This window comes from Adiantum capillus-veneris, chromosome 23, assembly GCF_014529385.1.
Source record: "Adiantum capillus-veneris isolate H3 chromosome 23, ASM1452938v2, whole genome shotgun sequence".
NCBI lineage: Eukaryota > Viridiplantae > Streptophyta > Polypodiopsida > Polypodiales > Pteridaceae > Adiantum > Adiantum capillus-veneris.
In genome coordinates, this window is record NC_140953.1 from 66,072,414 (window position 1) to 66,090,618 (window position 18,205).

Below are 18,205 nucleotides of genomic sequence, written 5' to 3' on the forward strand. Positions count from 1 at the left end.
GTTTATGACAGTAGCCTGGAGAATTAGTATACTGCTATGCGGAAGATGGTTAAACGATGGTTTGGACCATATGTGATGCTACATGCTTATAATAATTCAACATATAAGTTATGTGAGCTTGATGGCACTGTGCTCAAGGTGCCTATTGCAGGAAAAATGATTAAGTTGTTCAAGAAGCAAGAAGGCGCGATTGTTCTTGAAGATCTCATTTCAAATCAACCTCCAGAAGACAATGATATGTATGCATCGGACGATGTGTTTGATGATGCTTTTGATAATGCTGATTAAGTGCAGTTGGCATAGACCGGAGGTTGTGTAGGTTCAGAGGGGGTGGATGTCGTGCAACTCCGCTTCCATGATGGGAAAAAGATCAGAAGGATGCACATTGTGCTTGATTGAAGTCCACATGATTGTTGACCAGGGCTTGATAACAAGCTAATTCTATGCTAAATGTATGCCGGATGTGGCTTTAAAGAGCCAAAAGTTATCCTGTTAATGCTAAAAGATAGTATGCTTGAAGTGATCACAAATGGGAGTTTATAGACTAGAAGTACAGTACTCGAGGTGCTCTACAGACTTGTCTTTACGGCTCGTCGATTGGAGCTACGATGAGAAGTTATGGGGGTTTGCAGATTTGTACGGGATTGGGCAACCTTAGATGGAAGATCGGAGATGAAGCGAGTACATGACCTGAAGTGCTCATCATATGATGCATGTCGAGCTTTTCAGATCGGGAATTGGAGCTTCGGTTTCCAAGATATTGCTAAATAAAGTTTCATCGGGGGAGGGGGGGGCAGTTCTGTGCCAGGTTGGTCGCCTTGGTTGGTGTGCCATCAGAAGATTTTGCAGCCTCGTCAGGGTTTGTATGCAAAGTATGTGGCAAGTGAAGGCCATAGGAATTTATGGCTTGTCAATCGGAGTGCGGATCAATAAGATAATGCGAGTTGAAGTCGACGTCAGTTATTAACGGTGAGGTACCATATAACTTCTCTCGGTTTTGGTTGCCTCGGTTGGCGGGTCTGGAAGGCCAAGCAGTTTGAAGTCAGGGTGATGGAGTTTCACTGGGCTTGACGGCTCGGTCATCGAGTTCCTGAGCATTAATCTGCAGATGGTTGAAGCTGGGGAGAAAAACTAAGTTTTTCTTTAATATATGTGGTGGTTTCGAGAAGCCTTAAGAGGCTGAGGGCTATACAGCTGCCACGTGGCAGCACGAATAACCCACATGGGGTGCAAAAACCTGAACTAGCACACTGTAAGTATTGTGCCGTGACTCTCACTTGATCAAGCAAAGGGGAGAGAGAGGGAGTCCTCTCCTCTAGTGGCTATGGAGGGCTTGCGCCAGGCGCTGCTTCCGGCGCTGCCGTGCCGTGTGTGGATCAGCTCAGACAGCTCTTGCCACCCCATCGACGGCGCTAGGAAGCAGATGATGATGTGGCGCGTCCGCCTAGGCGATGGTTCACACACCCGCCATCAAATGGCCATCTTTTTTTCATTGAGGGGACTAAACCCCATGAGGGGCTCTAACAACCCTCAAGGGGGGTAATCTAGAGTTCCAAGCAAGCCTAAATAGAGAGGTGCTCGCACATGCAAAAGGGCAAGCTAAAAATAAGGAAAGAAGGGGAGTAAAAGAAGGAGATACGGGCAAAGAGAAAAAGAACTCTTTTGGCAACCAAGGAGGCCTCTCTCTCTCAAGCAAGAGGGAGTTTTTGGCAAGCAAGAGGCGTTCTTTGTGAGGAAGGGAGTCGTCTTTTGCAAGCAAGAAGACTTTGGGAGCAAGGAAGTGAGCAAGGAGGAGTTTTTGCGAGCAAGACAAGCATAGGGAGAGCTTCGCCGTTGCTTTCTTCTTCATAATCGTATAAAACTTTACATTCATCAACACAGAGCATCGACGAACGCTCGAACTCAGTGGAGTCTAACTTAATGTGGCTTAGCTTTTGTAAAGGGAGATTAAAACTCCTTAATCTACAATCAATTGAGTTAACGTTGCTGTTAACGACACCCCTTGGCTGTCACGTGCACATCTAACCCTATGTGCATGTGGACAAGCTACTTCAGGTCCAGAGTTCAGGTCAGCTTAGGAAGTATTCTGGCACCTTTGTGAGCCTGTGCGCAGGCCGTGCATGTCCAGACACTCAGAGTAGTTGCATATCCTTTGGTTGCACACAGCATGATCATCAGCATTACAGTTTGTACCCATCATGGGCATTTTACAGTGCACAGAATCCATTTTCTCTATTTTATCCATTTTTCACTTATTATTAATAAGAGACTTGTTGGAAAACTGGGTAGGGCAACTTTGCTAAGCAGGTATAAATAAAAACCTAGTACTAGCACTTTCTGGCAGAAGAGGCAGCAGATTTCTAGCAATTGGTAGTGCACCTTCTCAGCAAGACCGGCAGAAGACTAAGCGTTTTCAGCTACAAGACAGCCTGGCGTTTTGGATTCTAGATCAGCCAGCGTTTTCAGATCCCAGCAGATGGTGTTAGCAGATTGCAAATCAGCATAGCGTTTTTGCAATAGAATCAGCCTAGCGTTTTTTCAGCAGATCAGACTAGGCGATTATGCAGATAGCATCAGCATTTTGCAATTTTCCGGCGTTGGATCAGCCCTTGCATCAGCGTTTTCAGTTTTCAGCACTTAGACACAGCAGATCCCGCCCCTAGCCTCGCAGATCTCACCTACCCGTAGCAGATCCTCGCCGCACGGTCAAATCAGCCAGCGTTTTCAGTTTCAGCCCGCTGTCCACAGATTTCAGCATCTGCGTTTTCAGTGCATCGATGTCGCGTCATCACCGACACAGTGTCAGGATTCAGCAGTTAGCAGATTTGCAGATTTCAGTTGTAAGACGTGGTGCCCACACACACACAACACACATTCTTTGGCTGACGGCAAAGCCCAAAACGCGGGGAAAATGCTGACGTGGCATGCCGTACAGACCCTCCGCGAATTGCAGCGGCAAGAGCACTGGGCAGTGTACGAAAAAGCCTACGCAGGCTGGGCTGAGAAAAAGCTACGCAAGTGTTGCTTTATTTTTGCGCAAGGAGAATTCTACGCAAAGTTTTGGAAGCTTTTGGGCTTTCCTTTTTATTTTAAGCCAAAGATGGCAGCTTTTGGGGCTCTGCTTTTGGGCATCCCTTGTAATCTTTAAATAAGTGGGCAGGCTTCCCACTTCTCAGAGCATCTAGACGCAGAGTCTGAGAGTGAGAGCCTCCCACTCCCTTGTACTTTGAGTTGCAGATTAATACAAAATGAAATACCGAAAGGGGCGCCAGACTTTGGGGCCAATATCTCTAGGCACGGAACTCCGTCGGGCCAGTGTCGAATCAATTGTGAACTGTGAACTGTTTTGAAGTGAATTCTTGTGGTGTTGCGGTAGAATCTCGACTTGGAGTGTCCAAGTCTGTTACAGTGGTATCAGAGCACGGCCGATTTCTCTCCTAACGGGAAATCCGATCCTTTTTACGCGGCACTTATGGCTTCAGAAAGAGATCAGTCGACTTCCTCTGCATCCGGAGATGCGGGAACTTGGAAGAGATCACGAAGAGGTTTCACGCGAGGAGTATGGCTCGTCTCGGCCTACTCAGGCGGAGCTCAAAGAGATGGAGCATCGACGATTGATCGACGATGCAACAAAGACGATGCTAAATTTTGCGAAGGACCCGAAATTTGCAAAATTTATGAGCCAGACCTCCTTCGACGAGGTGCATTTTCAGTGGCGGCAAACCACAGAACCACCCGTCAAAACCGACACTCAAGAAACCACCTACTCCAAGGATGTATACAGAGCAAGAATTAGAAGAGGTGGTTGATGCACGGATTTCTCAGCTTTTTGACGCACGGAACAAATAAAAAAAGCACGACAAAAAGCAAAAGAAAGGATTTGACTTCCCGGGTTATTTGGGTTGTCAGTTTACATTTGCATTGGCAAGAAAGCAGAAGAAGCGTGTTCGATTTGAAGGAGTACCCAATTCTTCTTCTTCTTCTTCTTCGAGTTCTTCTAGCTCCTCTGACTCGAGCGAAGAAGACAGAAAAGGCAAAAAGCGAAGCAAAAAGCAAAGAAAAAGACAAAGAAGTCTAAATCTTGCCCAGTGGTTGACAGTTCTATAGAGGACTCGTCTTTGGATAGTTCGGACTCTGACGGCAGCAGCTTTTATGCAAAGAAGAAGAATTTTTATAAAGCCAACCAGTATGGCTTTCTGGAAGATAAAAGCAAGAAAGTTCGAGAGTTTAAGGAAGGTGGATAGTCAATTAAATTTGACACGTTTTCTGGTTATAGAGATGCTTCGAAGGCTTTGGCTTTCATACAGCAATTTGACATAGATTTCTCTAGAGGGCGTTACTCAGAGCACTCCAAGATTCAGAGGGCTACCTCTTACTTCAAGGGAAATGCTCGAACTTGGTGGTCCACGCTTCTATTGAACAAGACAGCGCGAGTTAAATGGCTGAAATTTAAAAGGCTTTTTATTTCTTCTTGGTTGACTCGAGAGTACGAACGAGACATACGAACTGCTTGGAACCATCTTCGGATGACGAAGAAGGATACTTTGGACGCATATGGCGAGAGATTCTGGAGCTCTTTTCTACCAGCCTCTTCATTTAAGAAGATCTTGTTCAAAGAACAGATTGAGCGGTTTACCTTGGGTCTTTCTACAGAGATCCGAGATCATTGCTCAGAGCAAAAGTAAGATTCTATTCAGGAACTGATGAGTCATGCGAAACGGGGTTTTGCCATTCACTCAGGCAGTTTGATCTACCGCACAGATGAAATCATGATGCAAAGGACCGAATAGACTTCGAACAATGAAAGTAGAAAGAGGAAGAGCAACCCAGGGAATAAAAAAAGGATGCACGACTCAAACTCACTCCTCGAGAGAGAGCTCTCTACATCAAAGAGGGGAAGTGCTTTGGATGCGGGGAACTGTGCATACCTCCGCGAAGTGCCCTAAAAAGACACAGAAAGAACAAAACGACAAGGATGAAGACAGGCCAAAGGGTTCGAAAGCAGCCGAGGAATGTGGACGAAAAGGCAAGATGAAAACAGGCTTGGTTCCAGATTGCGTGGGTACTGACCCAAGCACGATGGACGAGAGTACAGAAATTCGCTGAGCATGGGGCAAAGTGAAAACCCAAGAAGCCTTGATCTTCTTTGATGGAGGAGCCAAGGCCAACTTCATTTCACTTGAATTGGCGGCGCGGCTCTTGATCACACCCGATCGGATGGGACCACTAGCAGAGGCAGTTCTAGCGGCACTCGGAAGGGACGTAGGCATTACACGTGTCATTGGCAAACTTCAGTTGCATTGTCAGGGGTATTTGGGGCATGAGGATTTCTACATAATGCCTTTGGAAGGTTGTGATGTCCTCTTGGGAATTCCCTGGTACCACAAGAACAACGTCGTGGTCGACTATCGGGCGAGAAAAGTGACTTTGACTACAGAGAAGGGCCGAACTATTGTACTTGATGTAAAACTTAAGAGCGAGTCTGTCCCTATTGTATCGGCTTTGGCCGTTTCAAAATTAATGAAATCCATTCTGTTTGTTTACTCGATCTTTTTGAAAGAGTTGAATGATGAGGATAGGACAAATATGTCTAAACTTGATAAAGAACACCAAGATTTTCTCCACACTCATGCCGATTGCTTTTCAGAGGGCCTGCCAGGCGAGTTACCACCAGCTCGTCTTGAGGATCATACTATTGATCTGAGACCTGGAAGCACACCACCGAAACGGCCACCTTACCGTGTGAGCCGAGCCTAGAATGAAGAGATTATGAACCAAGTGAAAGACCTCTTGGAAAAGGGTCTTGTCCAGCCTAGTACTTCACCGTACTGCTCTCCAATGTTGTTGGTATTGAAGAAAGACGTTTCTTGGAGAATGTGCATCGATCATAGAGCTCTCAACAAAATCACCCATCAAGAACAGATTTCCGACTTCTAGGATCGATGATATTCTTAACCGACTACAGGGATCCTCGTGCTTTAGTAGGATTGACTTGAAGAGTGGATATCATTAGATCCGAATCGCGTGATGTCTACAAGACAGCTTTTCGGATGACTTTTGGGTTATTTGAGTATTTGGTGATACCTTTTGGCCTAACCAATGCTCCGACGACAATTAACCGACTGATGGACAGGATTTTTCAAGAGTACAGACTATTTGTTGGCACTTTCTTTGACGACATCATTGTTTTCTCCAAGGATGAGACAAAACATAGAGAACATCTGCTTCAGGTCTTTCAGGCATTACGAGATCACAAGTTGGTGATTAATGCGAAGAAAAGTGAGTTTTTCCTACCAGAGACTTTTTGGGACACATTGTCTCAGCAGCAAGAGTGCAGATGGACCCGGCCAACATAAACACTATCCGTGATTGGCCCGATTTGAAGAATGTCCATGAAGTTAGAAGCTTCTTGGGCTTGTGTTCGTACTACAGGCGGTTCATTAGAAAGTTTGCAGAGGTTGCTTCCCCTTTGCATATCTTGACACAGAAAGGAGTCCCTTTCTTGTGGGGACCCACAGAGGTGACTGCCTTTCAGACATTGAAAAAGAAATCGACTACAGGACTAGTTTTGACTTTGCTGGACTTGCAGAAGTCATTTGAAGTATATTATGAGGCTTGTGGTCGTAGTCTAGGTGCGGTCTTAATGCAAGAAGGCCATGTCATTGCCTACGAGAGCTGATTTTTCTCAAGCCCGGAATTGATAGCATAGATTTATGAGAAAGAGCGTTTGGTGGTTATCCATGCTCTTACTCAGTGGCGACATTACCTACTCGGAGCGTATTTTACTGTCTTCATAGACCATCATAGTTTACGCTACTTCTTGTCACAGAAGCAGCTATCGGAAAAGCGAACGCGGTGGGCGAACATCTTGTCAGAGTCTCACTTTCAGATTGTCCGCGTGCAGTGACAAAAGAATTTGGTGGCAAATGCTTTGTCCCGGGAGCCGTTGGTTCTGGCTATTTCCGCAATACATCATAGGAGCTTCGAGGATATAGTCGATTAGTATGCCATAGATACAGATTTTGTAGATATTTTCACTCGGATACGGAATGGGAAGATAGTAGGGGGATATTTCTTTAGGGATGGCTACTTGATGAGGAAAATTATGTTGTGCGTTACACAGCCGTAGAGGGAAAAGGTTATGACCGAATGCCACTGTCCACCTTTTACGGGTCAGCGTGGCATTGCTACCACCTTGAAAGGGATAGAGAGATACTTCTTTTGGCTGAGACTCAAGAAGGATGTGGACGAGTTTGTGCGCAGTTGCTTGGTATGCCAGAAGGTCAAGTTTGACAGGCATAAAGCACAGGGATTGTTACAGCCTTTGCCCATACCCACCCGCCCCTGGGAAAGTATTGCAATGGATTTTATTTTTGATCTCCCGAGAATACAGAGTGGTCATGATGGTATCTGGACTACTATTGACAGATTTAGCAAGCAAGCTCATTTCATTCCAGTGAAGAAAACAGTCAAGCTGGATTACTTAGCGAGACTGTTTGTGGCCCAGATCTTCAGATTACATGGCATGTCCGAGACGATTGTCTTTGATAGGGACCCTAGATTCACGAGGCTATTTGGGAGAACATTGGCACGCGGTTGCAGTTCTCATCATCTTTCCACCCGTAGATTGACGGGCAATCCGAGATTGCCAATTGAGTGGTACTAGATTCATTGAAGTCTTACATCTTACATCTTATATCAAAAAACTCAATGGGAAAAATCTTTACCTTTTGTGGAATTTGCCTACAACAACACGATACACTCTTTGATGGGGAAGGCGCCATTTGAGATTATTGAAGGTGCTGCGAAGGTTCCACCCTTCCTAAGCACGAAAGATAAGATTTTTGAAGCCGACGAGTATACGCGTGACTTGGACACGGCTTTTGCCAAGGTTCACAAAGCTTTGCAGAAATCTCAAGAAAGACAGAAAAAGGTAGCAGATCGCCATTGTCGCGATTTGAAATTGAAGGAGAACGATTGGGTGCTCTTACATTTTGAGAGGGCACGCCTGCGAAAGAAAAAGGGAAAGGAGAGCCTTTTTCCAAAGCTAAGTATGCGATACTACGGACCTTTCCAGATCTCCGAAAGATAAATGATGTCTCCTTTAGACTGAAGTTACCCGACACTTGGAGGATTCACAATGCTTTTCATGTGAGTCTCTTGAAGCCTTTTAAAGGCGAGGTGCCTGAAGATGGGGAGCCTGATGAGCAACCCGAAGTGGAAGAAAACGAGGAGATCCTTGTTCCAGAACAGATATTGGCACATAAAGACAGAAAGATTAAGGGTAAAGTGATAAGGCGTTTCTTGGTTAAATTCAAGAACTATCCTGCATTGGAAGAAAACGAGGAGATCCTTGTTCCAGAACAGATATTGGCACATAAAGACAGAAAGATTAAGGGTAAAGTGATAAGGCGTTTCTTGGTTAAATTCAAGAACTATCCTGCATTGGATGCGAAGTGGATGGAGAAGAAGGACCTAGCAGATACTCCTGAGACTGTGAATCTTTACCTTGAAGCTTTTGGTTTGGCAGTCTATTCCAAATGGAATCCCGAATTTAGCTTGGCCGGATATCTGGTGCAGCGGGTATGCACAAGAGGGGAGTTACTCCGCTCTTTTGTCAACAGATGCCTCGATTTTTTGATACTAGAGTCACTGATGTCTCTTTGAGCTTTAGGGATACTGAGAGCTGACAATATTCTGCTGTAATGACTTTATGAACTGGAATTCCCGATAATATGATACTGATTTGTTCTTGACTTGATTAAGTGTAGGAATTGATAGATGAAATGACTGCAGCATTTTGGTCTGAATGATCTCGATAGACATGGTTGTGATAGGGACTAGTCAATCGGGATCTATGAGGTCCTGAGTGGATCTAGATGCGATTGCTGATTGCGTTGCCGATAAATCATGGTCTGAGATCCGAATGAATGTTGAATGTGATTTGTCATGTGATGTCAAGTGATGTCCTGTGATATTGTATGATGTGACTGTCTATTGGTATATGTACTAGATGTGTTTTCCTAGTGTGTCGGTACTAACAGTCAGTGTCTGCTAAGACAGTTTATGGCCTCTGTCTGTTTTGTAGGCGTAATCGAGGGCGATCACAATGCTTTCAAGAGGGGGGTATGTCACAAACATGTGACGTGGCGTACCCACACACATGCCCGAAACGCGGGAAAAATCCTGACATGGCATGTCGTTATGGACCCTCCGCGAATTGCGGCGCCAAAAGCGTTGGGTAGTGTACGGAAAGCCTACGCAGGTTGGGCTGAGAAAAAGCTACGCAAGTTTTGCTTTATTTTTGTGCAAGGAGAATTCTACGCAAAGTTTTGGAAGCTTTTGGGCTTTGCTTTTTATTTTAAGCCTATTTTTAAACAATGGCAGCTTTTGGGGCTGTGCTTTTGGGCATCCCTTGTAACGCTTAAATAAATGGGCAGGCTTCCCACTTCTCAGAGCATCTGGATGCAAAGTTTGAGAGTGAGAGCCTCCCACTCCCTTGTACTTTGAGTTGCAGATTAATACAAAAAGAAATACCAAAAGGGGCGCCAGAATTTTGGGCCAATATCTCTAGGCACAGAACTCCGTTGGGCTAGTGTCGAATCAATTGTGAACTGTGAATTGTTTTGAAGTGAATTCTTGTGGTGTCGCGGTAGAATCTCGACTTGGAGTGTCCAAGTCTGTTACATCAGCCCCTAGCGTTTTCAGATTCAGCCCGTCTCATCGTCGTCCTCATTGTTGTCGATATCGTCGGCCAATCCATTGCTTCTAGACCATTGTACCAGATTTGTGCAATCAATAGCATAGACCTCTCTTGCCATAGAGAAGGGGGCCCTTGGAGGAGGGTTTGACAACCGTCTAGTGTCGTATTCCTCTCTCTCTCTCTCTCTCTCTCTCTCTCTCAGTCTCAACACCTTCATTCACAGTGTCATTTACTTTGTTTGTGATCATTTGCACTCTCTCACTAAAGGAACGGAAGGCTCTCCCTTCCGTAAGTAAAAGGAACCCTTACTAAGCCGCTGCCACCCAAGTGTACTGCCGAGCCGTGGAAAGAGCAGGCATCAGCCGAAGAACACGAAGCCACACATGCTGTGCCAAAGGACAGCCCCAAAGACAATGACGCTGACTCTCCACAAGGTGGTCACAAGCTGCACATGCGGCCGAGAGACCACTATGCACAAGCCATCTCCCAACTGCTGTAGCTCTGTGTGCGACCAGCCACTGAAACAAAGTGACTCGCCTCGGCTGTCTGGAGTCCCATAACCTCTCCCAAAAAGCTGGCAAGAACTCAGCTGTGAGACCCTTCTCCTGCCAATGAGGTGCTGCAGCAGGGCGAGCCTCTCTCTGTGCTGCCAGTATGTGACGTCCCAGTCGAACAGTGTACTGAAAGAAAGGGACACCTTGGTGGTCTGCAGAAGAGAAAGGGTCCCTCCAGAGCCACTCTTTAGGGTCCCACTGTACTCGTGCCAGTGGACAACACTCCAAGGCCCACAACCTCCAATGTCCAGTCTCAAGAGCTGCTAGGTCAGGATCGATGACACAAGTTCTCCCACAGATGCCCACCACTCGAATCCTCTAAAAACAGCACTCTGCCACCTGCAGGGCCTCTACTGCAACTCGCTGTAAGCGTCCCCCACCCTGTAACTTAAAAAATAGGGAGGGAAGAGTCTCTGAGCAAGCCCGAACTGAGATGAGAACCTCCAGTCGCGTGAAGGCTCCCATCCATTTGGGCGCTGTTGGCTCGAGAGGTGTGAGCCACTCAGCTGGTACTGCCTCTGAGATGTCCTGGCACAGGCTCTGTACCCTGTCATGCCCTGTAGCTAAAAGCCCTGCAACTCCTCTGACAAGCCTGAAAACTGTAACCAGTCACCTAAAGAGCGTGCTGGACCCGCTGCCATGGGACCCCAAGAAACATGAGGCTGGCTACCCACCAAGTGGCCTCTCTGAGTGCTAACCATGGGGTTCCAAACAAGGGGTTGTCGTAGGCGCTCCCCGTGCAAGCAGGCTGCCGCTGCTCCAGGCCTCGCCGCAAATGTTCCCAAGATCGAAGCAAACTCATAGCGAAGCGGTCCTCCACTCTCCTGCTCAAACCCACTCTGCGCATCTCTGTGAAGATCTATCTAGTCGAAGGTCGCCAGGGGCCTCCTGCTTGAGGCACCCTAGCACGAAGCCACTGTAGCAAGAACTCCTTCTAGGGATCCTCACCTAGAAGAAGTCTTGTGACGATGAACTTCCCAACAAGGGCTCTGCTCTGCTATGCTTGGTCTATGATCCCAAGCCCTCCCTGTGAACAAGGAAGAGTGATGACCTGCCAAGCCACTTTCGCCCGGGCTATCTGAGTGTCACGTCCAGACCAAAGGAAGTTCCTGATCAGCCTCTCTACCTGGCTGATACAAGAACTCGAGAAGATCCAGCAAGAACTGATGTACCACATAGCTGCCAACAACAATTGGTTGGCCACTACAGTTCTGCCAGCCAAAGAAAGTCGTACGGAGCTCCAATGTAACAACTTCCTCCTGATAGACAGGAGGAGGGGGGCAATCTGCTGCTTGAAAGACAAGTCCAGACCAAACTGACAGCCCAAGTACCGTACTGCAGTCCCTGGGGGGATCCACCTGAAACCCTCACCTGGCATCCAATCGGGCACAGGAGCACTACCAACCGAGAATGCCACTGTCTTTCTCCAGTTGATGAGTGTGCTAGATGCACAACAGAAGGTCTCTAGAGCCTGCTCACACTTGTGAAGGTTGGCCTCCTGGCCATCCAAGTACAAGGCTGAGTCGTTAGCAAACTCAACGTCCAGTAGCTCATCTCTCCGAATAGGGAGTGCTAAGCCTCGTAAACCAACCTGCTGCGACACCAAAAACCTGCTCATCGCCTCATCATAGAATGGAAAGAGGAAGGGGGCAAGAGGGCAGCCTTGTCTGACCGAATGTGTGAGCATGAAACGATCACCTCTACCTCCTGACAAAAGTACCTGATTGTGTGCCCGTCTGTACAAAGCTGACACCCCTCTGATCCAAGCATCTGAGAATCCCATCGTGCGTAGAGTGCCCTCTAGAAAGTCCCAATCAACTCTGTCGTAGGCCTTCTTAAAATCGAGAAGAAGAATCACCAGATCCTCACCACGGAGCCACGCTAGGGTAGAAGCCTCCCAAAAAGTAAAGATGTTGTCAAGGATACTGCGCTCCTTGACAAAACCTATCTGTGTCTGAGTCCCATGTATAAGGCTCTCTAGAAGTGGCTGGATCCTCAAACTCAGAGCCTTGGCAAGAATTTTGTAGGCTGACTCGAGGATGGTGATGGGGCGCCATTGTCGAATCTCATCCAAGGAGCCACCCTCCTAGGGAATGAGGTAGATTAGGCCCTCACTCATGCTGTCAGGCATCTCTCCTGTGTGCAAGATGTACTGGAAAGCACTACAAAGATCTGAGCCAAGCAAGTCCTAGTACTCCAAGAAAAAGCTGGGAGTCAAGCCATCCTCATCTGGACAGCTACCACAGGAGAGTGCACTAAGAGCCTTGTGCAACTCCTCAAGCTGAAGTGGCAGCTCAAGCCTCTGATGCATCTCCTCAGTCACACAAGACAAGGCATCTGTGCCCTCACTTGCTCTCTGCATGCATCCTGACGCTCTGACTGAGGCTCTGCAGATAGTAACTCACAATAAAAGTCAGTAGCAACTGCACGCATGTCCTCTGGCTCAGAAGCAACTGACCCGTTGGGCCTCCTCAACTGATTGACCTTGGCATGCGTATGTCAAGGTCCCACTGCCTCGAAGAAAGCACTAGTCACTCTGTCACCCACCTGTGTCCACTGAGATGCCCGTCGATGGAAAGCAAACTCATGGCGCCGCTCCTCTGTGCTAACAAGCTCCTGGCGAGCCTGCTGTAATTGCTCCTCTAACCAAGGACTGTCTGGATGCTGCTCCTGCATCCTCTGTAGGGAAGCAACACCCCGTCTGAGACGTTGCTCCTCCTCTCTCGCTGCAGCCAGGCGAGCGAGAGACTCCTGGAGAAAGAAACGACTAAGCTGAGCTAGTCCTGAGGCCACTCTGTCAACGGGAGAATCCTGCATGTCCAAACTCTTTGTCCAGAGAGCCTCTACTCGCTCTCTGAGTGCAGAGTCCATCAAGACCCTCTCAGGGATGCGAAGCATCGTGCTCCCCCTTCTCTGCCTATCTGCCACTGTGAGGATCACTGGTGCATGGTCCGAGAAGGAAGTCCGAATGCCAACTGTCCCACCCAAGTCACAGAAGTGGTCACTAGTGTAGAAGCGATCTATCCGCGATAGATTCACTCCTCCCACTCTATGGTCCGAATGAGAGAAGGCCAGGCTGTCTGGGGGCCTCACAAAGCTAGAGTGCTGCCACATATCCGAAACCCGTAGTCATACAAAATCTCTCCCAAGCTGCCAGCTTAACTCCATGCACAGTAGCATGGCTACCACCAATCCTGTCAGAAGGGTCCTCCAACATGTTGAAGTCACCCCCTATGCACCATTGCTCTAGCTGCGGCAGAGACTCAACAATCTGTGACCAGAACTCTGCTTGTGCACTCGCCACATTGGGCGCATATATGTTCAGAAAGCCCACAATGGCCTGCTGCAAAGAATCCGCAATAGTCATACATACCCCACCCTGGATGCCTCCAGGTCCAAAAGCAGCTGACCAAAAAGTATCATATCGTCCACGCAAGAGCTGACCACATCGTCTAATGCGGCTCTCACACAGATGATGCTCCTGTAGCATAAGGATCAATCTCTCCTCCCACAAAGCAACGCTAAAGCTCCTGACGCAGTCGGCCCCTCTGACGCTGAAACTGGGGCCCACCTAGTCCCTGCACGTTCCATGAGACAATCCTCATGGGGAGCGAGAGAGAACAGATGCTGCCGCAGTAGCTAAACGTGCTATCTTCGAGGCTGGCTTGGATGGGGAGTAATCCGCATTCGAGCGTCCTCTAGATAGGCGTGACTACAAAGAGTGCCTGGCCCAAGCCCAAGTAGACCGAGCTGTGCGTATAGCAACCTCCTCTGTCCAAGAGTCCTCATGAATGTGTACATAGCATGGCGGGCATTGTGTATCAGCAAAGAAGTGAACCACAATGTGTCTACATCTTGTTGCATCTGGAGGGGTCACAACAAACTTGGCCAATGGCCATAGAGTTTGAAGCATGTCTGTAACTCCTAGGTCTCCCATATGGTGAGAGAACTCTAGGGCTTGTGTGTGGAGCCACTCCGACACTAAGTCGAGAGTCCACTCAGTCTGGTCCTTGCCGCAAAGGGAAAAAAAGAAGCCAACCGCCGAGTCCAAGGCCTCTATCCCCCTAGCTGCAAGGAATAGAACATGAACCCTGAAGCAGGCTGCCTCAAGGTCTGCTGAGGAGTCGCCGAGAAAACGCGTGAAATCGTAGGCAAAGAAGTCCCATCGGCGCCGAATGTCGAAGCTCGTCAGACCACGAGGGACTGCTGCAAAGGGAGATGTCTGTGCCGGTAGAGGGGGTCGCAAAAAAGGCTGTCCCTCTCTTGCCAAGCGACCCGTGGGAAAGGTGCTGCCAAGAGATCTCCTAGCAGCCGGTGATGACCCTGCCCCTTGGGTCGACTGTGGAACTGGAGCAGAAGGGGGGGCTGCAGGAGCAGGGGGAAGTGGGGGAGGAGAGGGGCGAGGAGTGGCGGCGGCGGGAGCAGGAGGCGGGGGGAGAGCTGATGAGGAGAGGGGCGGGGAAGGGGGGGCTGTCGAGGGGAAAGCTGAGGTGGGGGTAGGGAAGGAGCAGGGACCTCGTCCTGCTCAAGAGGACCGAATCGGTTCTCCGTGGGAACCCACTGCTGCTGGGTAGGCGCTTGAGGACCACCTTGAGTGCCAGGTTGTCGTTGTGGCCCTTGCCGTCGTCGACCACGAACCTGCTGTCATCCCTCCTCCGTTGGAGCCCCAGGCTCGGAGGGTGGATCTGCATGTGTGCTTTGTGTCTCTACCTGTGGCTGCTGGCCAGTCCTTGCAGGCTGGGGAGGCCTGTGGTGTAGGTCGGGGCCTCCTCCGTGGACAGGCCTTCGCAAGATGGCCCATCTGTCGACAAATGAAGCACTGATTTGGGAGGCCCGAATACTCCACGCTCTGTCTAAACCAACCCCCACTCACCCAAGGAAGTAGGATGACCTTCGGGAGAGTGTTAGTGTCCCTAACCAGAACGCGAACTGAGGGAATGCCGGCTGCCTTAGCAGCTAGAGGCTGTCGTGCGAGGAGTCTCCAGGACAATCCCAATCGCTGAGCCTATCCTGGACAAAAGTGGTAGGTACTCCCTCTGCAAACCAGAAAAGCAGACAGAGATGGGAATGTATGCCTCCTCTACCAGAACATCTGAAGCAGGGTCAAAACCATGTCTCCATTGTCGAAAGTGAGCTCGAACTGCTCGGATGGTCAAGGGACTCATGGCGATGACCTTGGACGCCATCTTGGAGGTCTTAAACTCGATCTGATAGTAGCCTCGTCCGAGAATCTGAACGTCCAAGATCTTGCCCACCTTTGCGAGCAGGCGGGCCTGGAGAAGATCGTGCAGCTCTCCTTTGTTGGGTCGGGTACCGAGAATCTTGCAGATGACGGAGGTTGCCTGGAGGCGCTCCACCTCTGCTGCGAGGCTCTCTTGCTCTGTCGGTGAAGGAGCAAGTCGGATGGTGGGCTCAGCTGGGTCGGGCGACGGGGCTTCTGAGGAGTCCCTCTGGGGCAGACCATGAGCCTCCATTTGTGTCTGCTGCTCTGTAGGAAAAGGGAGGGCGAGAAGGCTAACGCCTGAGAACTTGGCGAGTAGAGTCCAAATGTGAAATCCACTGCAAGGCTATTCAAGCGAGGCCTTCGGGGCGGCGGCGGGGGGGGGGGGGGGATCCGCAAAGGATGGGGCGTGAGGATATGGGGGGCTGGAAGTGTGGGGGGGCAGCGGGCAGCAAACGAGAGGGGGGCAGCGGGCTGGACTGCACGCTGGCTGGATTGCGCGCTGGCTGGGTGCAGGCACAGCAACGCGCGCGGGATAGGGACAGCGCGTAGGCGGGGGGCAGCGGGCTGGACTGCACGCTGGCTGGATTGCGCGCTGGCTGGGCGCAGGCACAGCAACGCGCGCGGGATAGGGACAGCGCGTAGGCGGGGGGCAGCGTGCAGCGCGAGGGCGAAGGGGGGGAGAGGAGAGCGATGACGGGGGGGGGGAAAAGCCCCTTGGAGGAGGGTTTGACAACCGTCTGGTGTCGTATTCTTCTCTCTCTCTCTCTCTCTCTCAGTCTCAACACCTTCATTCACTTTGTTTGTGATCATTTGCACACTCTCAATAAAGGAACAGAAGGGAGAGCCTTCCGTAAGTAAAAGGAACCCTTGATCTCAGTTCGGAGCACTCATCTTGAGCAAAGTTCAACATTCACTTCCGCTGCACCTTATATTGGCAATCGTGCGTCGGTTTTTGATCGTGTTATCAAATTCAATTGGTTTCGTGTTCCGTTTGCATTTCCAAGCAATAATTACTCTACTGTGCAGTGTGGTATACCTTTTCTCTCTCTTTTCCCACAGCTAGCAGCCCGGTGCTGACCCGGCTCACCTTTCGAACCTTATAGCCCCCGACAACGTGAGGCCTCCCTTACATAGAGAATTTAATGACTTTTGACTTCCTTATATAGTAAGGTAGTTAGGTGCCATACATTAGGTATGGATTGATGCGCGTATTGTTGTCACCCTTGGATAAGGTATGGAAACAAACTTAAAAAATATTTTTTATCTGCATTGTTGATCAAAGATAAAAGTTTAGGCAGATATTTCAAGTGAGGCTACTATGATGCTATCTAACTATCAGAAAGAACTTGAAAGTGTGAAGTATGGCTCTACCCACCACACTTTTTCTCATTTTAGAAAATATAGTGTGTGAGGCGAACAAACCGATAGAATACTTAAGGTATGTTTGGTGACTATGGTTTGGGGCTTTACATAAGCAAATGGATGCAACCATGTTATTCAGACTTTCTAGTTACATAAGGCTTTTCATTTCTCATAGCATTTAACTTCCCTTGCTTTTGAAATTCTTTTACTTTCACTTCTGCATCCAAAAATCTTTTTGAAGGTTTTACACTATTTCAAAAGTGTAGAGATTTACTCGTGCACTTCTCTTAATTACTGGTCTTGAATTTTGCAGTGGATTTGCGCTTATGCGATATATTGGTACCCTGGGGCTGCAGGAAAGACCCGAACGTCTGTCCTGCCCTGGCATGTATTTATGGGCTTAATCATTTATTGTATGGCCTTGGGAACTGCAGAAACTGGGCTTCTTGAGAAATTGACATTCTTAATGATGAATAAGGTGATTGGAAGGTTCAGCCTGGAGGCATTGTTTGTCAACAGTATTGGGTTGCTTTTGATTGTATATGGTGCACTTGTGATATTGGCATCCACACTTCCAAAGGCTACTTAAAATGGTGTGGCTTCTACTAAAAGGACTTCCGGACACTTGACACAAGTGAGAAAGCATTAGACCTGTTGACTTTTTAAAGTCGGGTCAAAATTTTGGTTGTGGCATTGAGCTTACCCCTTACATGCTTGATGACATGTATTTAGATTTTTTACCTCCTGCCATCCCACAGAGAATTACTAAGGGTTATCCCCATGTCTTTTTTACTATACTAAAAAAAGGAAAATTGGATTTATTGCTCACCTAAGAACTTTTTTCAGCAGAACCATGTCTTTTTTACTGCTGTGTATCCCTTTTGGAAAAAAATGGGTCTTGTCTTTCACCATTTCCCGAACCGGACACTAAGCTCATACGAAGGAGAGCATATGAGTCCTTGAAAGCAGCTTGTGGTTCTGTGTCATCTATATTGCATACAAGTGCCTTTATGGTCTTCGTATTTGATCACGAAAAATTTTGTTTTCTTAAATTCATAGGCACTTGAGATATGCAAGCTGGCCATTTCTTAGAGAAGCTCTAGGTCTATTTGCTATCAAAAGCCAATGCAAAACAATGAGAGAAAATCTACAGCTGTATGAAGCTCTGCGGCCTACATTTATTGTACAAGCATGGAGATATTGTCCGCTTGTGAAGACGTGCACAAGCAAACTTGTTTCAAGAAGGTGAAGTAGGCAATCAAGTTCTTTGCCTTTTTGTTCACCGGTGCTACTTGATCTTGGATAATGCACATCGACTACGGGTCTCTCAATAAAATGCCATATTTATGCTGGCTGGATTTT

The 18,205-nt window shown here is 48.3% G+C and overlaps 1 protein-coding gene across 1 annotated transcript in view; it reads left to right on the top strand.

Moving 5' to 3' along the window:
- LOC147427896 (transmembrane ascorbate ferrireductase 2-like) overlaps window positions 1–17,669 on the top strand; it is a 68,950-nt gene extending 51,281 nt beyond the window's left edge. The window contains exon 4 of the mRNA XM_086496537.1: window positions 17,157–17,669. Coding sequence (XP_086352663.1) covers window positions 17,157–17,432 — 276 coding nt within the window. The 3' untranslated portion in view covers window positions 17,433–17,669. The remainder of the gene's footprint in view (window positions 1–17,156) is intronic.
- Window positions 17,670–18,205: the final 536 nt, after the last annotated feature.